Genomic DNA, 21,947 nt, shown 5'->3' with positions numbered 1-21,947 from the left:
TTCTATAGATAATGTATCAGATAGTTCAATTAATACAAAGATATATTTTATTCAAAAACAATATACCAAATCTTAATTTATGTGATTTCAAAACCAACAAATGGCTGTGGGCTTTCTCCCTCCTAGTTTCAGCTCATATGTCACAATATCCAGTAAAAAGAGGCTGTGCATCTATTCCGCGGCTGTAGGAGATAACAGAAGAATAAAAGATGTTTTAGATTGGTATAACTCACCTCCATTTTAAAGAGCTTACTAGCTTAAATCAGAATCACCAACAATAGCACTAATTATTGAAAAAAGATTGTTAAAGTGATTCAAGATGGAGGTCCAAGTTACACCCAAATTTAACATAGCTATAAAATGGTTATAAGTCCAAATATTACTTCTCCTTATAGGCATTATTCTCAATTTTTTCTAATTAAATCACTACTTCTTAGGTGACATACATTTCTATTTATTGCAAAAATACTCAAGAAGCTAGCTAACACTAAGGTTAAAAATCACCCTGGACTTAATAGTATCCTAGCTTGAAAAATAAATAGTCTTACCTGACCATTCTGCAGCGGTGAACTGTTAGTCTTTTGTAGGCATCGTCTATGTTTCTGATCTCTTTCTGACTCCACAGTCTCTCACCAACAGCACTTGCCCGAGGCCTAAGAGTTAAACCACATGTCTCCCAAAGCTGTTTAAATTCATGTTTTCTTAAAGAAGTATCTAAGTTCTATGCTTGGGGAAATTCCTAATGCTTTCCAACTTGGATGGAAAAGGAAAATTAAGGCACCTTAATGCAAATATCATCACTTAAATTCCATACCATAGTCTTGGAGTGAGGTTGGTTGCATCCACATATTCTCCCCATAGACAAGCTTCTCCACCAATGACAAGTTGTTTCTGTTCCTGAGAACCTGCATTAAAATCATTGGATTGATGTAAGTTAAGTAGTTGCAGCTTAAGGCTTATATACTGAGGCAATAACGATTCCTCCTTCTATCTTTGTCCCGGGGCAACATCTTTCTCCCGTGGTCAGCTGGATCTTGGCAGACGTTCCCGGTAGTGGCATTGTAGTCTCACCCCAACCCTGTGGTTCACAGAGCTTTGTAGCATGTGCCAGTATTAAAGATACTGATTTGCAAACCGATTTGGTCCCCAGAAACATTTTTTCCCTATGAATAGTGTGCCAGGGAATAAAAATTGGAACACTAGTGACTACCACTCCTGCTTTGAATATCTATCTCTTGGTAGTAAAAGAGACTAAGCACCTAATATTTGTTTTATAGTAATTATGGCCTCGATTCTCAGAAAAGGCTTTCCAGAGAAAGATATATCAGTTCCTAATAGACCTACAGTTCTGAAACTTTGTAAAACAGTAAAATCCTTTTTCTCAAAAGAAATTTTATATTAAAGTCTAGTATACACAACAGGACAGAGTAGAACTGTTCTTAACAAAAGGGGTCTGAGAGCCTGAAGCTCCCTCCATGCCTGCTGCTCAGAACCATACGACTACACAACCTGATATCCACTGAACGAGATTATAGCCTTGCTTAGGTGCCTTGGAGAAGCAGTTCAGAAGAGGAGATGCAAGGTTAATGCAGTCAGACATCTTTAAAAAGTAGAGAGTAACAAGACTCACCCGTGAAAATGGAGATAAAATCTAAGGGGATCTGCTTTTCAAGTTCTCTTATTTAGGTAAGACTTTGGTTTCTTTCATAAAGTTTCAAATGATTCTGATGCCCTTCTTTTTAAGTAAACACAGATGAAATCAAGGATTAAACATAAAAGGGAGGATAGGTAGTAGGTAATAACTAGGTAAGGACTTCCTGTTGGGAAGGTAGGGAAGAAAACCAGGGTAATGATGGTTGCTTCACTTACCACTAAAATCAAGAGGTTCCACTTTATAGTATTTTATCCAATCTTGTCCATAACTGATCAAGTCTAAGTACCACGGAGCAGAAAGGATCACAGGGAAGCCAGCGGCTGTGATTACACTTAGTTCATTAGTATACATTTCCTGTTTCCATACTTGAACAACAGTGCCTTGCTGAAGCTATTAAAGTTAAAAATTGCAATATATATTATTAGATCTAGCAAATACAGTAGATGAAATTGAAAGTCCAAGACTTATAACTGGAAAAACAACTTTAAGATCCTTGAAAAATGTATGCATTGTCTTCTTTCCCTTTCCCCCTCAGGGTTAGTGCCAAAAGCTATTCCTTATAGAAACTTAAAATTAGATGTTGCATCAACCTTCAGGGTGGATATAGAACGTTTGCCTACTTATGACATGAGGCAGGTGTAATGGCCTAAGGCTGCAGTCCCATTTCTACCATGGTGCTGTTTCACTTCCCGTGGAACTGGAGGATGCCACCAGCCCTTCTGGAAGGGGAATACTAATAGCTGGACTTGCAGATTCTCAGTTGCCCCAAAGGAAAATAAGGAATTCTGACTATGTTAGAGAGATGCCATTTAAAGGAAAAAGTATACGTTGACAATTTTACTTAAAGCTACCTTAATAGCAATAAGGACTCATCTGTGTATTTTGCCGTTCCCTGCAAAAAGGAACTTATTTCAAAGTACTTCAATTTGTGATTAATGACATAGGAGGGGAGTGATGAGGAGGAGGCACTAAAGATTGAAGTAAATGGAAGAAAAGAAACAAATACCATTAACACTGGTCTCAGTTTATAGCTATTGCCTAATAAAAGTTTAAATGGAAAAGGAAGCTAATTTCCCCAAAGTGTGAGGGAGTGTTTCATAAGGGTTTGTTACATCCAAAACATTAGAATATTAAGCCTCTTAGATTATCAGAATCAAATGCAGGTTCACACATCTCACCTTCATTACATTATCAAACACCTCTTGCCAGACTATGGATCCCTTCTTTATAGTTGAAATAATATCCAAAAGCCTAGCATTGAAAAAAAATGTTTTAAGTTATTTCAGATAACAAGGTTAACAATCTGCATACTGTCTACCAAGAACTTCAACGTTGATAAGTACCTTTTAGTATAGCACAGCTTTACAGCAGAACCAGCTCAATGTGGGCAGTAAGCCATGAGGCTTCTTCTTTCTAGAACATGCTCAGATGTTGACACAGCAGAGGGGTTTAATAGTCATCTGCTGAATGACTGAGCCTTTAAGCATGCTCCCAAAACAGGGAGACGTGGCAAGTCATAGGGAGGCGTCCAAACAGTGATCTCTAATAATTTCATGGCTATCTTAAGATAAAAGAAACTGTAATCTAGCTTATAATGTTACCTAAATAACATTCAACAGTTTCTCACAATCGGTCCACAAGTATTTCCTGATGCGTACACAATGCCATGTACTCTGCAGGATAAATAAATTAGAATGTATCACATGAAAAGCTAAATAGGAACAGGCTGGAATCTGGGCTTGCCCAGTGCAGGAGTGGGCACACGACAGCCTGCAGCCTGCTTTTTGTATGGCTCACGAGCCGAGAACAGTTTTTACACTTCATCAAGTGTTGTTTAAAGAAATAAAAATGTGCAACCAGATGTGGCCCACAAAGCCTTAGCAGCTACTATCTATCTACCCTTTAAAGAAAAAAGTTTACTGATCCCTAGTGCATAGCAGCACCGTCCAGTAGGACATGATGCAGTGATGGGAATGTTTTATACATGAACTTTCCAATATGGGAGCCTCTGACTAGTCTCCTCCAGCTAATGAACACTTGAAATGTGGCTAATGTGACTGAGGAGCTGAAATTTTAATTTCCTTCAGTTTAAATGCAAACAGCTGCCTGTGGCTGTGGCCACCACACTGGACAGCACAGGTATAAAGTTAAAAACAAGAAACAAGAAACAACCACCCTCCTGGAGTTGAGACAAGGGAATGAATTGCTGGATGGTGATGAAGACTTCAAGGGCAGCCAGGCTTCCTGCTGAGCTCTCAGAGCATGTGACTGCTGTCCTAGATTTCAACAATTAGTCACTGCAAAGGTTCAGCAGTGCCATGTTACTCAGTTGAAGAAAGCAGTGGTTATTGCTTCCCTTTTTATGATTTTTCATACAAAGTGTACATCTAAACTTTAGCAAGGGGGGGAGACAAAATGCAAAAATAAAACAGTACTAGTAACAGCTAAAACTGTTACAAAAGGCATTGAAATAAAAACACAAGTCAGCTTTCAAGTAACTTACTTTTGCATATAGAAAGATTCTAGCTTTCTAAAATCTTTGCTGAAGCCTTTCTGCTTCATGAAATCCTGGATATTTGGATTGGACTCCCTTAAAAAAAGAAAGAACAATGACTAAAATTTCATTAAAAGTTTGCTATGCCTAATCTATTTAAAGCAGCAAACATCCTTACTATCATTTGGGCTAACTTAAAACTGTTAAAGTTGCAGCGAGTAAAATAAGCCTAAAAACTTAGTTATGAGTTATCTTTGTGTTCCACTACAAATAATTTTTTCCAAAAGCTGACTTCTTGTAGAAAAGGCTTTCCTTACCTCCTGCCTCTCTTCACCTGAGGCTGTTTGCAAAGAGGATGTTTTTATTTGAGAAATCTCCCCACTCACTCACTTCCCTCTTTCACTAAAGCTGTTCTCAATCATTATTGTCTTTTTTCTAAATCTCCATTTTCTTCTGCATCTTGATTCTCCTTCCTAAAAGCTTTTACTTTCTTATACCACTTAAAATCCACCACCTCAGGTGTTGTGTTGACAAGTTAAAACCATGCAAGCAGAGATATTACTCCAAAGCTTCCCTTTTCATGTGAGGACCTTTAAACCTGCTTCAAGTGCAACGGTTAAAGAAAATAAGGTTTTAAAGAACTGTCATACCAACAAGCAAATTCCACTTCATCTCCTCCCAAATGAATGAACCAATCTGGAAATACCGAACTAATTTCTTTGAAAAATTCAGTTAGGAAGCTGTAAGTTGTATTCAAAATAGGGTTTATAGGTCCAAAAGTCCCAGACTGACGTGTGTTGTAACATGGGGTTAGGAGATCTTTCTGACCTGGAGGAAAACATGAAGATTCTTTTCTTAAAAAGTATTTTAACCAAAAGACATGGCTTAGCACATGATTATATTATTTTATTTTGTTGAAGCTATAAGAGATTTTATACAGGAAAAGATAAGCATGTTTACTAAGAGTTACTATGGTTATTTCTTCCAAATAAGATGAGGGAGAATTGTTTCCAGAACCCTACCCCTGTACCTCTGTTCTCTTTCCATCAGCCATTTTGAGTTTTATTCACTTCAAATTTAATCTTGAATATTAATGACTCCCAAATCTTCAGCTTGCCCCAACCCTGTTTTCTTGAACTTCAATCCATATTTCAGAATCCCTGCTGAACACGATTAGATATTTTATCTGCCCTTCAAATACAGTCTAACGAAAAACAAATCTTCTGTTCCATAAGCTCCTTCTGTAGCTTCTCCTGATTTTTGTATTATGGTAATAACACCATCCTCCTAATCTATAACAATTCCCTCTCCTGAAGTCAGTCAGTTGCCAAGTTCTGTGAATTATACTTCCAAAATGTCTCTCAGCTCTCTACATTATTTTCCACTTCGCCATCACCGTTCTGACCTAGGACTTCAACTTCTTTTTCCTCCCATTGTGTCACGTTCACATAGGTTTTCCAGAAGTGTGGCTCCCTCAAGTCGCTCTTCTGTTCCACGACATTCCCTGGTTTCTGTGTCCTGGTGACACCCACATTCCTCCCTCAGGGCCCTCTACATTGTACTTTGCAAGCTCATTTCCCACTCTTCTCCATGCCTACCATACTAATAATATCTATTGAATGGTTGTAAATGTTAGGTGATATGCTGTGTGCTTAAAAAAAATTATCTGATACCTACTTCTAATACAACCCATTCTAGAGATGGGGAAACTGAGGATGAGATGCTCTATAACTTACCCAAGGCCACTCAGTTTATAAATGGCAGAAGCAGGATTCAAACCCAGGCAGTCTGGCTCCACAGCCAGTTCTTAACCACCCTGTAGTAAAAATTCCTCCTACTCTGCTGCGCTATACTCCAGCTGAATGCCTTTCCCCATGTTATTTCCTCTACCAGAAACATGACTATGTTCTTTGATCTCTGAAAAGCATTTTAACTGTTAGCTCATAAAACCATTTCTTGAATTTACCTATGTTCTACCTGCCATGGTCATATTTTCAAGCTTCCTTTGTCCCTTGATTTTATACTTTAGGCAGTGCCTAGACACAGGGACTTGCTCACAGCAGCCACATAATAGTTTTGAATTTTATCTGTCAATAGTGCTACCTTTTATGTAAATCACAACTAAGAACAAAATGAGAAAATACCAAGTCATAAAATAAGAGGTGCAGAACCTCAAATATTCACTTTTTGCAACTCATAAAACACTTACCTTTCCCCCAAGACTGTGTATGTCCAGGGGTATCAAATTCTGGTATGACTCGAATCCCCCGTAATCGGGCATATTCAATCACCATGCGGACTTCATTTGGTGTATAAACATGAGATAAAGAATAGCTTCCCTGAAAAAACCACATTGATTAAAATTAAAGCGTATGAAATGGATTTCGTCCTGAAAACTGTTAACAGTTCTGTTTGCAGTTTCATGTCTCATAGCTGACTTTTCCAGTATCACAGTGTATTAAGTGATGTTTGATAACTCATTTAAATTGTTTGCCATATCTTATCCATATGCTCTCAGCACACTTAATTCCACATTTACTGATAGAACCAACTGTCAAAACCAACCCCTCTTGTTTCAGGAATGTTTACCATCATGCTGTTTCAACTTCGTGTAACCATATAACAAAACAGAAGCAAAATGACTCCAAAGTGAAACTTCTGAAAATGAAATATATTGCCTTTGTCAATTCAGAATCGAAATTCACAGATTACTACAAAATATAGCTATTATCTTTCAAAGTCATTTTAATTACTATCAGCTTTAAAAAATTTTCCCTGAGACATTCTGGTGACCAGTGTCTTAAGGTTACCCTCGGTCCCTTTATAAATCACTTGAAAAATCAGAACTCAATATTGATTGTAACTAAAGATAATGGTCTACTAAAGGTATTACTGTAGCACATTTCTCAAGGTATAAATATATATATTCAACTCCTTAAAGTAGCCTTGCCCCATCCCCCAAATAAAATTTGTATCTAAGCAAGACTAGATCTAATATCAAGTCTACCAGCAGAACCTGTTAAGTGACTCTACAGGAATGCAATTAGCAAAACCCAGACTATGGAAAACTATAGGACAAATGACTTAATTTCTTCATCAAAAACTAACAAATTATAAGAAAAAGAAAAGATGTGCAGGGGTGGGCACCTAAAGGTCAAAAAAGAATTAGTAGATATGAACTGACCACAAGTATGGACCTTAGCACCCCAATGCAAAAAAAAATTATTTTAAGAAAAAGGTCTTGGTGAAATGTAAATAATGATTGGCTATCTGGGATTTTGTTAGTTTTTTATTATTTTTTTTAAATGGGCCTTTTCACAAATGAGATATGATGTCTTGAATTTGCATCAAAACAATGGTGGGAGGAAGTGTAGGTGATATAAGATTGACCATGTACTGACTATTGAAGCTGGGTGATGAAGACATGGAAATCTGTTAACTTATTCTACTTCTGTATACATTAAAAATTTTTCATAATAAAAAGTAAAACCAAAACATCAGCGCTACTAGCATTTCAGCCTATGCTATGTTATAACATTGGAGAAAGCTTTGGAATTATCGCCAGAGAACGAAATTCTGAGTCCTGGCTCTACCCCTTTCTAACTGCAACTATGGACAAGGCAGCTTCTCAGTTACTGTCTTTGCATTATAGAGGGATTAAAAGTACATGATACTGAGGCTCACTCCCAGCTCCACTGGTCTATAATACAATCAGTTTGAATACTTGTGAGACTACCATTATTTTCTAAGAAGCTCTCATTTCTAAAATTCCCTACTTCATGTAGCTTTTCAGAGAGAAAAAGAAATAGTCATTACAGAATTCAAAGTAGTTGTTTCAAACATATATATAGTTGGACTACTTGAGAAATATAATTAGTTAACCTTACTTGAATCATGAATGCGTCAGGTCTCCTACATTAAGGTTTTTAAATTTTATTTATATAGCCCCTAGAGATTATTTACATTTATGATAACAATTATAAAAACAGAACAGTTTTATGGATCTAAAATGCTAAGCCACCATCTATTTAAAAAACCAAATATTTAAAACCACAAATATCTAACTTTTACACTTCTATCCATAAGAAGAAATATTAAAGCTACAAACTGCTAGTGAAACTACCAAAAATTTTAGTAGACAGACTACAACATGAATTACTCACTTTATTGCTTAATTCTGGAAAAGTGATGCTCTGATAAGGGAAAGACTGGTCATCAACTATGTGCCAGTGGAGAACATTAAACTTATTAAAAGCCATAGCATCCTGCAAAAAAAATGTTTAAAAATTATATACCACAGATAACACACAATCCAATTTACATATCTCCACTCAGAATTGTTTCCATTGTGTGTGCTTCCTTATAAATTTTTCAGCAAAGAATATGAAAGAAGTTTAATTCTATACCTAATATCGTTTACATGGCATGTTACTTTTCAAAAAACCTCTACAGGGTTTATATTAATTTTGAACAGTAAGCTATAACTTTGCTGTATGGGGAGGGAGCAAGCTTATAAATTCCCAGTAAGTATTTAGGAGTCGGCCAAGAATGGAAAATAGTTCTTGGCTACTACTACTATGTTTGGAAATGGAGCAGAGGAAAAATGAGGCATTCATTTAAGTACCAGGGTTTCTAATTTCCACAGTTCTGAGATTTGATTGCCAGCCCTTCCTCAGAAATAAAAGAAATATGGTACAAATTGAATACAATTCCAATCAAAATTCTCAAAAGTTTTTAGGGGAAATTGACATGTTTACTCTGCAGGAAATAACAATACAATGTGTATATAAAATATAAGTAGATTATTCAGAAAGGAAAAAAATAGTAAGGGGGAATATTTGCCCTACAAGATAATCAAAATTTAAAGCTTCCCTTCTCCTTCATCAGGACTGAAGAGATTTGCTGATGCATTTGGGAGATAGCTTACATACAAGGGAATTGTGCAAAGAAATAAGTATATGGAGGATAATGGCAGGATTTGCATTGTCAGAGAAGCACGTTCCTTGTGGCTTTTAATAAAGACCAGGAGATGGCAAAGGGCCAGAAAATAAATATTTTTATTTTGGAGCCATATGGTTGTCACAACTGATCCTGCAGTTGTAAAGCAAGACAATGTGTAAACAGATGGACACAGCTGTATTCCAGTAAAACTTCATTTGCAAAAACAGGTGACAGGCTGGGTTTAGTCCTTGGGCTATAGTTTGTCAGTCTCAGTACTGCAGTTATTGAGATAAGTGCTGTTTTTTAGGAACTCCAAAAAAGAAATATTAATGGGTATCGGGGCATGTTGTTTGCAACTTACATATGGTTTAAGAAAAAATACCTTTAAATAGAGGAAGAATAAGGCAAATATGACAAGAATTTTTAATTGCGTTGTTTGGGTAAACAGTATATGGGAATCCTTTGTACTCTTCTTACAACTTTTCTGAAATTTGAATTATTTCCAAATAAAAAGAGAAAAACTCTTCTAAAGTTATAGAATTAAAACCATCTGTAGTGGCCCAAGAAGATAAACTGGTAAGTAGGACAGACTGGGAGTTCAGAAGCTGATTTGTGCATTTATGGAATTTAGTGTTTGCTAGTCATGATGCTGAAAGCAGTGAGGAAATTATAGATTGCTCAGAAATGATGTTGGGACTACAGGCTAATCAGTGGCAAAAATAAAATTAAAACAATCACCTATAATACACTAAATTCTAACTGAATCAAGAATTTAATAAGAAAAATAGAATATTAAAAGAGAATTTGAGAGGCTATTTTTATATTTATACCTTTGTTTTAGAGACCTCTCTTAACACACCTCCCAAGGTCAAAAAACAATAGACAAGATTGAAAGATAATAATACTTTATAAAGAAATTAAAACTTCTACTGGCAAAAGACACTATATAATAAACACGGTTTAAAAACCAAATTTAGAAAACTCCACAACAATATACGGTGGATGAGAATATCGTATACATATAAGCATATAGAAAAGTATCACTGACACCTCTGTAAACAAATATACCATTAAAGAACTTTAAATTAATAAGGAAGGAATTAATGTCCTAGAAGATAAAATGGATATAAAAAATAAACTTGTAGTTTGCAATGCAAAAAATCAAATAGCTAATAAGTAAAAAGAGGTTTATATTCACTAAAAATCAAAGCAGTACAAATTAAAACAAGGAGATACTTTATCACCAGATTAGCAAAGAATATGGCAAAGGTGTGCCTCACTGTTGGCCAAACATACCATGGTATGACCATGTGGCAGTCAGTACCAGAAGATAAAAAGTACACATATTTAAGCCCAGAGATTCTCTTCTAAGAATTTATCTTCAGAAAGTAATCCTGACAAATGTGCAAATATAAAAATGTTTACTCTGCAGTGCTGTTTGTGATAATAATACATTAACCTAGATGTTCATCAGCAGGAAGCTGGTTAAATACACATCACAATATGTAAAGAATATTCAGCTGTTTACAAAGATGATATAGACCTTATATATTCTGTCATAGAGAGATGTCTATAACAACCTGTTTTAAACGTAGCAAAGTATAATCCCATTTAAGTTTTTAAAATATATTATTTGTTAGTGTATTCATTTTTTAAGTCTAAATGGGACATAAAAGCTTAAGTTCATCTTTGGTAAATTATGGGATCGTCGTCGGCAGCCGTCCGTCTCGAGAGACGATGGTGTAGCTTCTTAAGAGTCCATCTGCACCGCCGAGAATGGTTGTGCAGTCCGACTCGGGAGTGACACGGTATCTGTCTCCTCCCGTGTTGAATCGACATCTTGCGATGATGCTGGAGTGTCCTCTCCAGTGAAGCTGAAGCTACAGAGCCTGGGCGGGGTGATATGGAGGGTCTGCTGTTGCCCATGCAGCAGACCCCCCCTCTCTTCGCAGCTGAAGGGCCCAAGGGAAAGACGGAGTCAATACAGCTTGGCTTCAGGTGCGCCGCAGGAGTTGCCGGTGTTGACTACAACGTCAAACCGCCTTAGGGACTCCGGCTCCGGATTTTCTGTCGGGGTTTACTCCCTTAGCCTTTCCCCTGAAGAGGTATGCCGCAAGGCAGCGGAGGTTTTTTGGAGTCAGAGTTTTCCTTCTCTGATGTGCCCTGACTGGAAGATCGAACCAGCGACACTTAGCTCGCAGGCCGACGCTCAATCCACTGAGCCAAACCAGCCAGGGTTTAAATTATGGGATCACTACCTATTTTATTAGTATTTACATTGTACAAAGCTTTTTAACTAAAAATTTATTTTTCATAGAAGTGACAGTAATGTCTTTTGGAGGAAAAAATCAGGGTGTTAATGTAAATGTAAAAATAATTTTTTTATAACATGCTGTGTTTGTGAAGATGAAGTGAAAGTCCAGAAACACCTGGGAGGAAAGCCTCCCCCTGCTACAAATTGGCAGTGATGATGGGGATGAACCAGGAAAAAGTCCCCAAGAGAAAAGTTACCGTCAGCCTGGCACCTAGCTCTTGCCATCCAAAGTTCCATATTTCTTTGGAACATTTCCCTAGGTATAAAGCAGCTCCCAGACTCTATGCCACTAATAAAGAAGGTAAGCAGAGGTCACACAATTAAAGGACATTAACTAGAGGTACAGTGACCACATATTCCTAACCAAAGTCTAGACCCATGATTTGACATTTGTAAATTGAAGTATACAAAGAGGGCCAATGGACAGCATTAAAAGTCTTTCTCTTAACCCTGGCTAAATTTGTTGAGTCCCCTACCCCACGTCCCCCCCCCCCCCCCATGAAAACAATAGGGTGATTCCCTAGCTAGGGGAGCCTCTACTTCTCAGCTGAGGAAATATACTTCACAAGGGAGAGAGGGAAGGAAGCCCAGTGCTTATACTTAGAACATGAAAAATGAACCCCCCATTACAACTTGTATAATAGCATAAGTAACCAATGTAAAGTAACAACATAATAGGACACACCTTCAGAATACACAATGGATTAAAATAAAATAATTACCTACCAGAGTTTTAAGAATACTCTTAACTGGCAGATAGTGTCTGGATGTATCAATTAAAATTCCTCTATGAGGAAACCTTGGAGAATCACTGATGGTAGATTCATTGATGGTGAACTACAAGACAAAATAAATTTCGATTTATTTTTAAAAGCTTCTTGAGCTCAATAAAGCCTACATTTATCTATGCAAGTATTGAATTTAAAAAGATTAATTTAGAACAAAAATAAGTGTGAGATTTACATTTACCATCTAAGATAAATATTTTGGGAGAAGAAACCTTCAAGAAACAATAGCTAAAAAACTTGTATTTTCTTGCAGTAATATGTCTATCCAGAAATGTTAGTAACATATGATAATCATACTTACAGCCCCATAAGGATCTCGATAAATTAACTGGCTAAAGGTCTCTAAACCTAGGGAAAGTAAAATGCATGATTTATTACATAATTTATAAAATAAATTGAAACAACAAAAGTTGTATTATCCAAACAGAACCATAACCAGGTAAAGCAGATAAAATTAAATATAGTGTTAGACCTTTACTCTCTAACATATTTTCTAAAACCAAAGCTCAGTTTTCAAAAAAAATCCATTGCTACTAATAAGAATGCTTTATTTCATTGTTCCAGTAGCCTGTGTTTTGTTTGATGATAAACATAAAAAAAATAGTGATTTAATAAAACAAAATACCAGTTCCTAATAAATTTATAGCATTATGGATAAGATTTTTATGATAAAATGTTATAGAAACTTTAGAAAGTACCTAAACTTTAAGAAGGCTAAAAGGCTCAAAAAATTGCCGTGAAAGTATAAAGGCCCCACTTACAATGTTTTACTCATAGCCGCAAAGACTATCTCCCGAACATTTTTTAGTCAAGTTCCCTTAATACAATATATTACAGGACAGTCCTGCTAACTGGCCTTCAGTCTTCTAAAATTTATCATTCTAGCTAACAACTATATAGCCAGGGAAAAGTTTAACCTAAGAATAGTTCAAAGTCAGAATAAGAGGGGATAAATTCTTAGAAAAATACAACCTACCATGACTAAAATTATGAAGAATTAGAAAATCTGAACAGATTGATTACTAGGAAGGAGATTGTATCAATAATAAAAAACCTCTTAAAAGCCCAGGACCAGAAGGCTTCACTGGTAAATTCTATCAAATATTTAAAGAAGAATTAATGCTAATCATTCTCAGATCTCCCACAAAATACAAGAGGAGGAAACACTTCCAAACTCATTTCACAAGGCCAGCATTACCCTGATACCAAAATGAGACAAGGACACAGGAAAAGAATGTTACAGCCCAATGTCCCTGATGAACACAGATGCAAAAAAGATCCTCAGCAAAATATTAGCAAATCAAATTCAAGAATACATTAAAAGGGTCATACAGCATGATCAAGTGGGAGTTACTCCAGAAATGTACAGATGGTTCGACATCCACAAATCAATGTGACACATCCCATTAACAAAATGAAGGCTAAAAATCATGATCACCTCAATAGATGCCGAAAGAGCATTTGAAAAACTTCAGCATCCACTTATGATAAAAACTCTCAAAAAAGTGGGTATGGAGGGACTATACCTCAACATCATAATGGCCATTTATGACAAATACAGTAAAATTAGGGAATACAAAATCAATATACAAAAATCTGTTTAGTTTCTATACACTAACAACCAATTATGAGAGAAATTAAGAAAACAGTTCCATCAAGAAGAATAAAATAGGAATAAGCTTAACCAAGGAGCTGAAAGACCTCTACTAAGAAGAGGCAAAAGAAGCTTTTGTACAGCAAAAGGAAATGACCCAAAGCCCAAACTTTGAAGTTCAGACTGCGAAATTCACAGCAAAGCAATTAAGGTTTCTTTCTGCCTGCTGCTTACAGTCTAGAGTGTTCTAGCCACTCTTTATCTTTTCACACTATTCCTTTAAACTTGGTTATGTTTCTAAGTCCATAGGAATTTAAAATGGGGGAAGGGGTCTCTCCCTTCTCTATCAGCATTGTGTAACTCCTGACTCTTCCTTCCCATGTTTTCTCACCAAGAAAAAAAAGGCAGAATTGTCCCATTCCCCAATGCATTCAGACGAAACTGGTAACATCACCACTATATGGACAGTTGGACATGGGTTGTTTTTTTTTTTTTTAAACCGGTTTTCTCTTTATTTGCTACTGCACTGGTAGGTTGGTTCAGTAATAAATTGGGAGAACTTTTGTTTTAATGAACAACTGAAAATAAATAAATAAGTAAAATGGGGTGGGAGGAGCTTGGTATGGAAGGCAGCAAGAAGTAACAGTGAAACCAAATCCTCTCATCAGAGCGGGTTGGGGCCATTTATAATGGAAACATCACAGTCCCAAGAGCATCAATTAATTACAGCACTGAATGTAATAACCCTCAAGCATTTTTAAAAGGACAAATGGAAATCATTTTGGAAATGCCCAATAAACCATTCTGTAAAATGTTTTAAGGAGCCAGCTTGCTGTGCTTGATTTTCCAAAGCACCAACTGAAAATATTTCTTTACTAGAAAATAACAATAAAATTACAGATACCTTACCTCGTAATATGCCCCAGACTCTGTTGGCCTTGAGGAAAGCCACTGGTTCTTTCACAAGTAAAGTATCTGTATTGAAAAAAAAAAAAGTTTGTTAATCCCTCAACGACACACAGTGAATTTCCTAAACATGGAATTGGTACTTCTGGACCATTCTTTTCTCCTGAGCACCAGACTTGTTTTCTCCAGCTGCCTTCTGCAGATCTTCATTTAGCTGTCCTGTAGATTCCTTTAACTCCACATGCCCCAAACTGAGCCCTTCCGCCTTTCCTGCTCCACACACGTCACCAGACCATCTCCTCTGTCTGTGTCTTTGAGTCACATCACCGCCCTCTAGCCAGTTGAATTGTTCAAGTCAGGAACTTGGGTGTTATCTCCATGATTCCTCACTTTCCCCTCCAGGAGAGTAATTACTTCCAACTGCTCCTCAATAGAGTAGCGTCATAGTTAAGCTGAGAATTCCTTTGTGAAGCCTCTGGGATCACTCAAATCTTCCAGTCCGTATGGCCGGAGAGTGATCTCTACTCTTTCCCTTCTCCTTCTGTGCTTCACTTGCCCTGTACCCACCTTTCCCAATAGCACCTCAATCTGCCTTAAGACTCACTTCCTAACTCACTTTAGCTTAATTCAACTTTGTGCCACTCAATAAAAAGTTCACACTCATCTAGGGGCTCTGGTTGGCAGCTACTAGGCAAAGGCGGTGCTATATCTTTCAGTCCTTGAAATCATACTCTGCCTAATGAGGTCCCAATAGCCATTTTAGTCTTACAGTTTGGGGTGGAGTCAACCACAGATTAAATACAGCACCATATGGTCCAGAGAGACTGAAAACTAAAGGGTGACTGATGCAGACTGTGCCACAGTCAAGACATTCAAGGCTACAGGTTCATTACTCAATATTGTATCTGGGCCACATCATCACCCTCCACCTCCACCGCCACCACTCAGACTGTCACAAGATAGTCAGCTGCAGGTAGGGACAGAGTTCTGTCAACAGCCAATAATCATGTGACCCTCTCAGCTGACAGCTTTCTGACAAGGTTACCTTTTGCATCAGAAGATCAGGTGATGAGTTAGCTGAAGTCAAGGCTAAGAACAGTAATGCTCTTAGGACTACAATCTTATCATGATTCCTCCCCATCTATATCAAATCTGAGCTACCTAGAGCTCACAGGTCTATTAGTCACAGTTTAAAAAACATTTTTTTTTTGCCATGTTATAGTTTTGAGATCTCCCATAGTCACAAAGAATCATCTCAAAATGTTAACATGTTGTATGTACTTGATGCCAATTATTCTCCAGTAAACTGGGGATTGGCTGATATTAAAAAGGATTTTGATTCAACTCAATGCAAAAACCACAAATATAAAGCAGTTGGAAGGAGATTTTGTTTTCTAAATAAATGAACACATAAGCTACAGAATTTCAATTTTTATTTCAAAACCAAATTATTAGTGTTAACAATGATTACCTTCCTGATTTGAAATGGGAGTGGCATCTTTGACTTTCCAGCTATCCCTTTCTATACTTTTGCACCATACTTTTGTTTTAAAGGGTGTACATACAAATATCAACAATATGTTATCCTTTAAAAATTATGAAATATTATAGATCTCCTTTGAGATGCCCACTGAACTCCATTTACTGTCCTCAGAAAAAACATATAAGGCTTTCCCTAGGCATTTTCATATGGATATGTATAACAGGAAAATATAGTTGTTGTTTTACATTATGTTCCTGTTGATACCAAAAACACAAATTTCATTGAACATCCTTGATATATGTAATTATTTCTCTACAGCAGAAACTAGAGTGCTTTTGGTTCTGAGGGTATGCAATTTGTACAATTTTTATTGGTAAATAATGTTGTAACACTTGTTGCTTCCTTTGACATTTCCTCACGCTCTGGAACAACAGTTGCTATCTTGTTATTTCCGTTTGTGTGCGTTACTTTTATCATCCTCATCGTCACCGTAAACTTGTTTAAAACTTAAAGCTAGTTTATCCTTTCATGAGAGAATTTCATAGTCAGCTTATCTTAAGAAATTTCCTTTCAGAATAAAAAGGGTTTGCAAAGCTGAATCAAAGATAAGCTATAACTCTTATTTTCTGGAATGTGTAACATGTCATTGTATTGCCAACAGTTAGCAAAGATTCCTTGATAATTTAATGACCATGTTTATCTTCATTCAGACTGCAAAACTTAATTCATACAGTGTCTGAGTGCAGTCAAATGAAATCACATGGTTAGTGTTGGCAAATTATCCTGTTTCTCTGCTGTGCTATAGCATTGAAGAAAAATGAAGTTTTTTTTCAAAGAGATATATTATTAAGAAATCTCATCTATACCAAGAGGATGAAGAGATGTACTTATCTATCTGTGGGGCTGTCTAAGGACAAAGGAGTCACTCTTTTCTCATATACAGCATCTTTCTGTTGTTATATCCAGCTCACCCGTCTGCCGTCTGCACTCTTCTCTATCACCCATGTCCTCGTATTGCTCCTTTTTGATTCCTTGGTAAAATTCAACATTGTTCCCAGTCAGCACACCCCAGAAAAAGCCAGCCCAATTGTTTATTCCTTCCAAAAAAATTAGGGAAGAGCCTTAGAAAATGTTTTAGGCAACAGAAAAATCATGTAGCTAAATGTTGATTATATTATTGAGCAAATGGAATAGCTCCCCCACCTTGAGTTCTGCATATCTTTGAGTCAAATTAGATTATAAGTAGAGATCATACATATATGCACAGATCTGTCTTCAAAATAAAAGTTAAGAAATTACCTAGATGTCCAAAAAAAGGGATTAGCCAAGTTAGTTATGGCACTTCCAGACAAAAATATTTAGTGAGATACATGTGTATAATGTATGATAGTATTATATAAAAAAGCAAGATACAAGAACACATGTATAGAAGTAATCCCATTTTCATGTCATTATCATGTTTATACTTATATATGTAAAATATTTAAACTTATTGCTCTTTTAAAAAAATCTGAAATAACCAGGGTTAACTGAGTGCTGGAATTATGAGTGATTTATTTCCTCCTCTTCACTTACTGTACTTTTATCATCAGACTTTAATGGTAATTTTAAAACTAGCAATTAAAAACTCACTAGCCAAGAACTCACAATAGTTCATGGCATGGAGCCTGCTTTTGGCACTTCAGTCTGTAACAGCTTTAATGATGATCCAGTCACATTACAAAGGTACTCACAGGACTCATCTGAAGAGATATTGGGGAATGTTTCACACTCTGAGTCAAGGACAACTGAGACGAGAAGTTGCTGTAAGTCCGTTTTAACATGAGATTTAGCAGGGCGATGATGCCACTTGCGGGAACCAAAAATATAGTTGCTATATCTGTGAGAAATAAATTCAAACAAATTTTAAACCACAGTAGCCAAGTTTAAATACATACGCGGTAGTAGACATTGTAGTTGACCCCTTGAATCCATGCTTTCCATATTAGTCCAACGGGAGGCGCTCACTCCAACCTGCACATTAGAATCACCTGGGGAGCTTTTTCAAACTACTGATGTCCAGACCTTCAGAAAGAGATCATCTTAGAGAGGAGGAGCCAGGCATGGGAATTTTTTAAGTTACCCCCAAACTCCCAGGTGACTCATATGAGGTCCCCAGTAAGAACCAGCAGTTAAACCAAGGATGGTAATGCAATCACCCTTGAGTGTACAAGCAAATTCTGACTAGTGATGGGGTGGGGACGGGAGCGTGGTAGGAAGTTTCCTCTCCTAAATGAGCCGCAAGGAGAAAACTTTCTCTGTATGGGATACCTGAACCAGGTGCACCCACACTAACGATGGCACAGCAGAGGTGGAAGGAATATGGATTTCCTAATTATCCTGTTGAGCCAGTTAAGTCAATTAGCCCTGAAATTCTCCCTGCCTTTAGACTTCTTGTTATGTGAGATAATAGATTTTCTTATTGTTAAGCCAGATTGAGTCACGGTTCCTATTATCTTCCAACATGAGCATCCTAGCTAAGACATAAACCTCCAAGAAACACAGCCAGACCACAGATTTCTCACTAGGGCCTTGAAAGCAATTGTTTAAATACTATTTTTAGATGTTGACTAACCAGAAGGTTGTGTATGCTACTTATGTGTAAGAACGTCTTGTTTTTTCCAGAGAAGAGCTACACAAGTTCTGATGACTTTGGCGTGTAGGGGAGTTAACCAGTGGGAGTGGGATGAAGGCAGGTGCTCAGGGCCCTTTTCATAGGAAAATCTCCACAGATTCAAAAGGAAACCAAGATCACTGAACTCTATACTTATAAAATGATTAAGATGGTAATCTAATGTGTCTTTTACCACATTAGGTGCTGGCTTGTCCCAAATAAGGAGAATCTCAGCCCTGGATATTAAAGCCTAAAGCAGACTGAGAGGGTTCTGAGGCAGTAGTGTCCGTGGTGCAGGCATACCTCATTTTCTTGTGCTTCACAGATGCTGTGTTTCTTGCAAACTGCAGGCAAGACCTTCCACCACCATAAAGATTATGACTCACTTTATAGCGAGGCTTGCTTTATTTCTGTGGCTGGAACTGAACCCACAATATCTCTGAGGTATGCCTGTGTCTGGGTTCATTCAGCATTTCAGGAACTGAGAGAGTGCAGCTATTTGTTCATTTAAAAAATGACTAACATGTGATAGACCTTGTCCCAGAAGCTGAGGAAGCAGCCTTGCAAAATACATACTGCTGCAAAGCAGTTTGTGACAGAAGTTGGGCTCTTCAGACACAGGAGCCACGGGATTCTGAACCCTCTGCGTCCCAAGCTGTGTGTGCTCCTGACTGCCTGAAGCTCTGGACCGGCTCCATCATCTCTAAATCTTTCCAACCCCATCCCGCTTTTACTTTGAAATAGATACCATACCGCCGCTCCTGCCTTCCTAGAACGCTCACCTGAATGCTTCCAAGCCTTAGCCATAAGCGCTGTTTTACAACCTGCTTCCTAACAATGCAGCGTATAATTAAAGTTGCTTCACACCCAGGGCACAAATTAGTTCAGCCAACTCTAGATTACCTGCACTGCCTTGGAATGCCAAGCCTTGTTTTCCAATTATCTCACAGCTGATTCAAGTCTTGGTCATCCATTAACTTGTCATCCATGCTTTCTTGCTATACTCATATGTTAGCAGATTACTGACATATTTTACTAGTGCTTTGGCACAGAGGAAAATCCAATTTTAAAAACTGATGTGTTTTTTTTTAATCCTCACTCAAGAATATGTTTGCTTGTTTGTTTGTTTTGAGAGAGAGAGAAACATTGGTCTGTTGCCTCCTGTATGTGCCCTGACTGGGGATCAAACCCACAACCTAGGCACATGCCCTGACCGGGAATCCAACCCAAACCCTTTTAGTGTATGGGATCATGCTCCTACCAACTTAGCTGCCCAGCCAGGGCAAGTATATTTGTTTTTAAAAGATTACCCAGCTGTGATCTCCCTTTAGGTCAGGGGTCTCCAACACCCGGGCTCCGGTTTGTGGAAAAATTGTGTTCCACAAAACTGGTCCCTGGTGCCAAAAAGGTTGGGTACCACTGCTTTAGATGACCTTAAGGTACTTTTTCCTTCTCAATATCCCAAGGCAACCAACCACCTTGCTTTTACTTCTTCACCATTCTGACCTATTAGTAGGTTCAGTACCAAAGGCTCATTAGGGTATATGTTTAAAATGAAGGTAACTGTATCCATTTAGTTGTACAAAACTGAAGGAAAGAAACAGTCATCTCTGATATCGGCATCTCGGGGCTGGGCCTCTTCAGCCAGAGCCTAAGCCTCAGGCCTATCTGGAGCCAGCAGATGCTAATTAAGCTAGTTTTGCGTTTTTCACCCGCTGTTTCATGTCCTGCAGGTACAATTAAGCTATAACACCCACTGGGAACAGAAAAAACTGGCGGGTGGGGGATGGGGAGGCAGTACAAACAGGACCAATTCAATCCTTCAGGGCACTAACTCACCTTCAAGACTGTCCCACCTACGCGTGTCTCACAGCGAGGGAACAGCGTGTGGCATGTTTTAACTGTCTCCCCAAGTGCGATCTGCTTTGTGTGTGGCTAGCAAAGCTAGGCTGTGGGCTGCGGACTGCTTCCCCTTTATACAATTCACCCCGCCTGTGAGCTGCTATAAAGAACTGAAGAGACGTTGTGAGAGCAAGCATGTGACTGGCGTGGGGAATTAAAAAATCAGACACAGCGTTGCACTGAGCACATCGAAGTTACTGGATGAAAACATCGAACATTTCATATGGAACAGATTTTGGAAGGGAAGGGGAGTTCTAGGTAGTGTGCTCCAATTTAAGGACTTTCTACCATCTGAATTGTTACCAGGTTTGGGGGTAGCTGGTGAGACTGCCTACAAATGACAGCCAGCTTTAGGGACTCCTCGGTCCCCAAGCATTAAGCACTCATTTCCTCCTAGAACTCCAAATAACAAGTTCCCTTTCCCTCCCTCCCCCACTTCCATCCACCCGATCCTTCCCTCCGAAGAGAACGTGGCCAAGGATCTTGAGCAACCTACTCCCACTGAATACCCCACACGCCAGCCTGGGTACCTGGGTGCCCAGGATGCCCAGGATGCAGATGGGGAAGGGGAAGAACTTGGATGTCCTTCCGTGTTTCGAGCCGGCTCTGCTCACAGGTTCGAGCCGGACCTGTGACTGTAGTCAAGTCACTAACGGGCTCGGAGACTGTTTCCTCGTCTGTCAAACAGGGGTTCACGCTGGGTGGCCGTGCAGGTGCTAAAAGGCGCCCAGGTGTTCCTTTCCCTCGCAACTGCGCCTGCACGGCGTCCCAGGGTGGCGCGCCTCGGGGTTCTGGAGTCCCCGGGTCCCCTTCGCGCTCGGCCGCCGGGCAGGGGCACTCACCGCCTGAACGCTTCCTGAAGGAGGGCACAGGAAGGGCTGGCCTTGGAAGAGGGGTCGTTGGCGATGTGGAAGTTCTCGGGGGAGAGGTACAGCAGGCGCGAGGTCATCTGCACCGAGAGCGGCATGGGCCACAGAGCCGGACCCTGCGCGGCGAAGGCGCTGGGGACCTGCTCCGACAGCAGCGCCAGCACCGCCAGCGCCGCCAGCAGCCCGCGCAGCTCCATGGCCGCCAAGGTGTTCTCTCCCCTGGGCCCGCCGGCTCTGCCCTAGTTGAACTTGACTGCGGGGTTCAGCCCCGGAGGAGGAAGCGAGGAATCTGAGAGTCACCGAGTCAGCTGACCGCGCATCCCGCCCCGACTCCACCCCCAGGCGGGTA

At 38.8% G+C, this 21,947-nt stretch overlaps 1 protein-coding gene across 1 annotated transcript; it reads right to left on the bottom strand.

The window, feature by feature from the left end:
• Positions 1 to 29: 29 nt before the first annotated feature.
• On the bottom strand, positions 30 to 21,871 carry HEXB (hexosaminidase subunit beta). Its single transcript, XM_090276386.1, has 14 exons — positions 21,572 to 21,871; positions 17,908 to 18,053; positions 14,695 to 14,760; positions 12,493 to 12,539; positions 12,130 to 12,240; positions 8,312 to 8,413; positions 6,358 to 6,487; positions 4,799 to 4,976; positions 4,158 to 4,244; positions 2,833 to 2,905; positions 1,870 to 2,044; positions 815 to 905; positions 549 to 653; positions 30 to 182 (listed from the first exon to the last, which is right to left on the bottom strand). The coding sequence occupies exons 1-14, from the start codon at positions 21,793 to 21,795 to the stop codon at positions 134 to 136; spliced, it is 1,584 nt and encodes a 527-aa protein (XP_090132512.1). The 5' UTR covers positions 21,796 to 21,871; the 3' UTR covers positions 30 to 133.
• Positions 21,872 to 21,947: the final 76 nt, after the last annotated feature.

The sequence above is a fragment of the Furipterus horrens genome, unplaced genomic scaffold, assembly GCF_987537825.1.
Source record: "Furipterus horrens unplaced genomic scaffold, mFurHor1.1.pri manual_scaffold_5, whole genome shotgun sequence".
NCBI lineage: Eukaryota > Metazoa > Chordata > Mammalia > Chiroptera > Furipteridae > Furipterus > Furipterus horrens.
The sequence above is the reverse complement of the archived record's forward strand: the minus strand, read 5'-3'. Positions and strand labels throughout refer to the sequence as shown.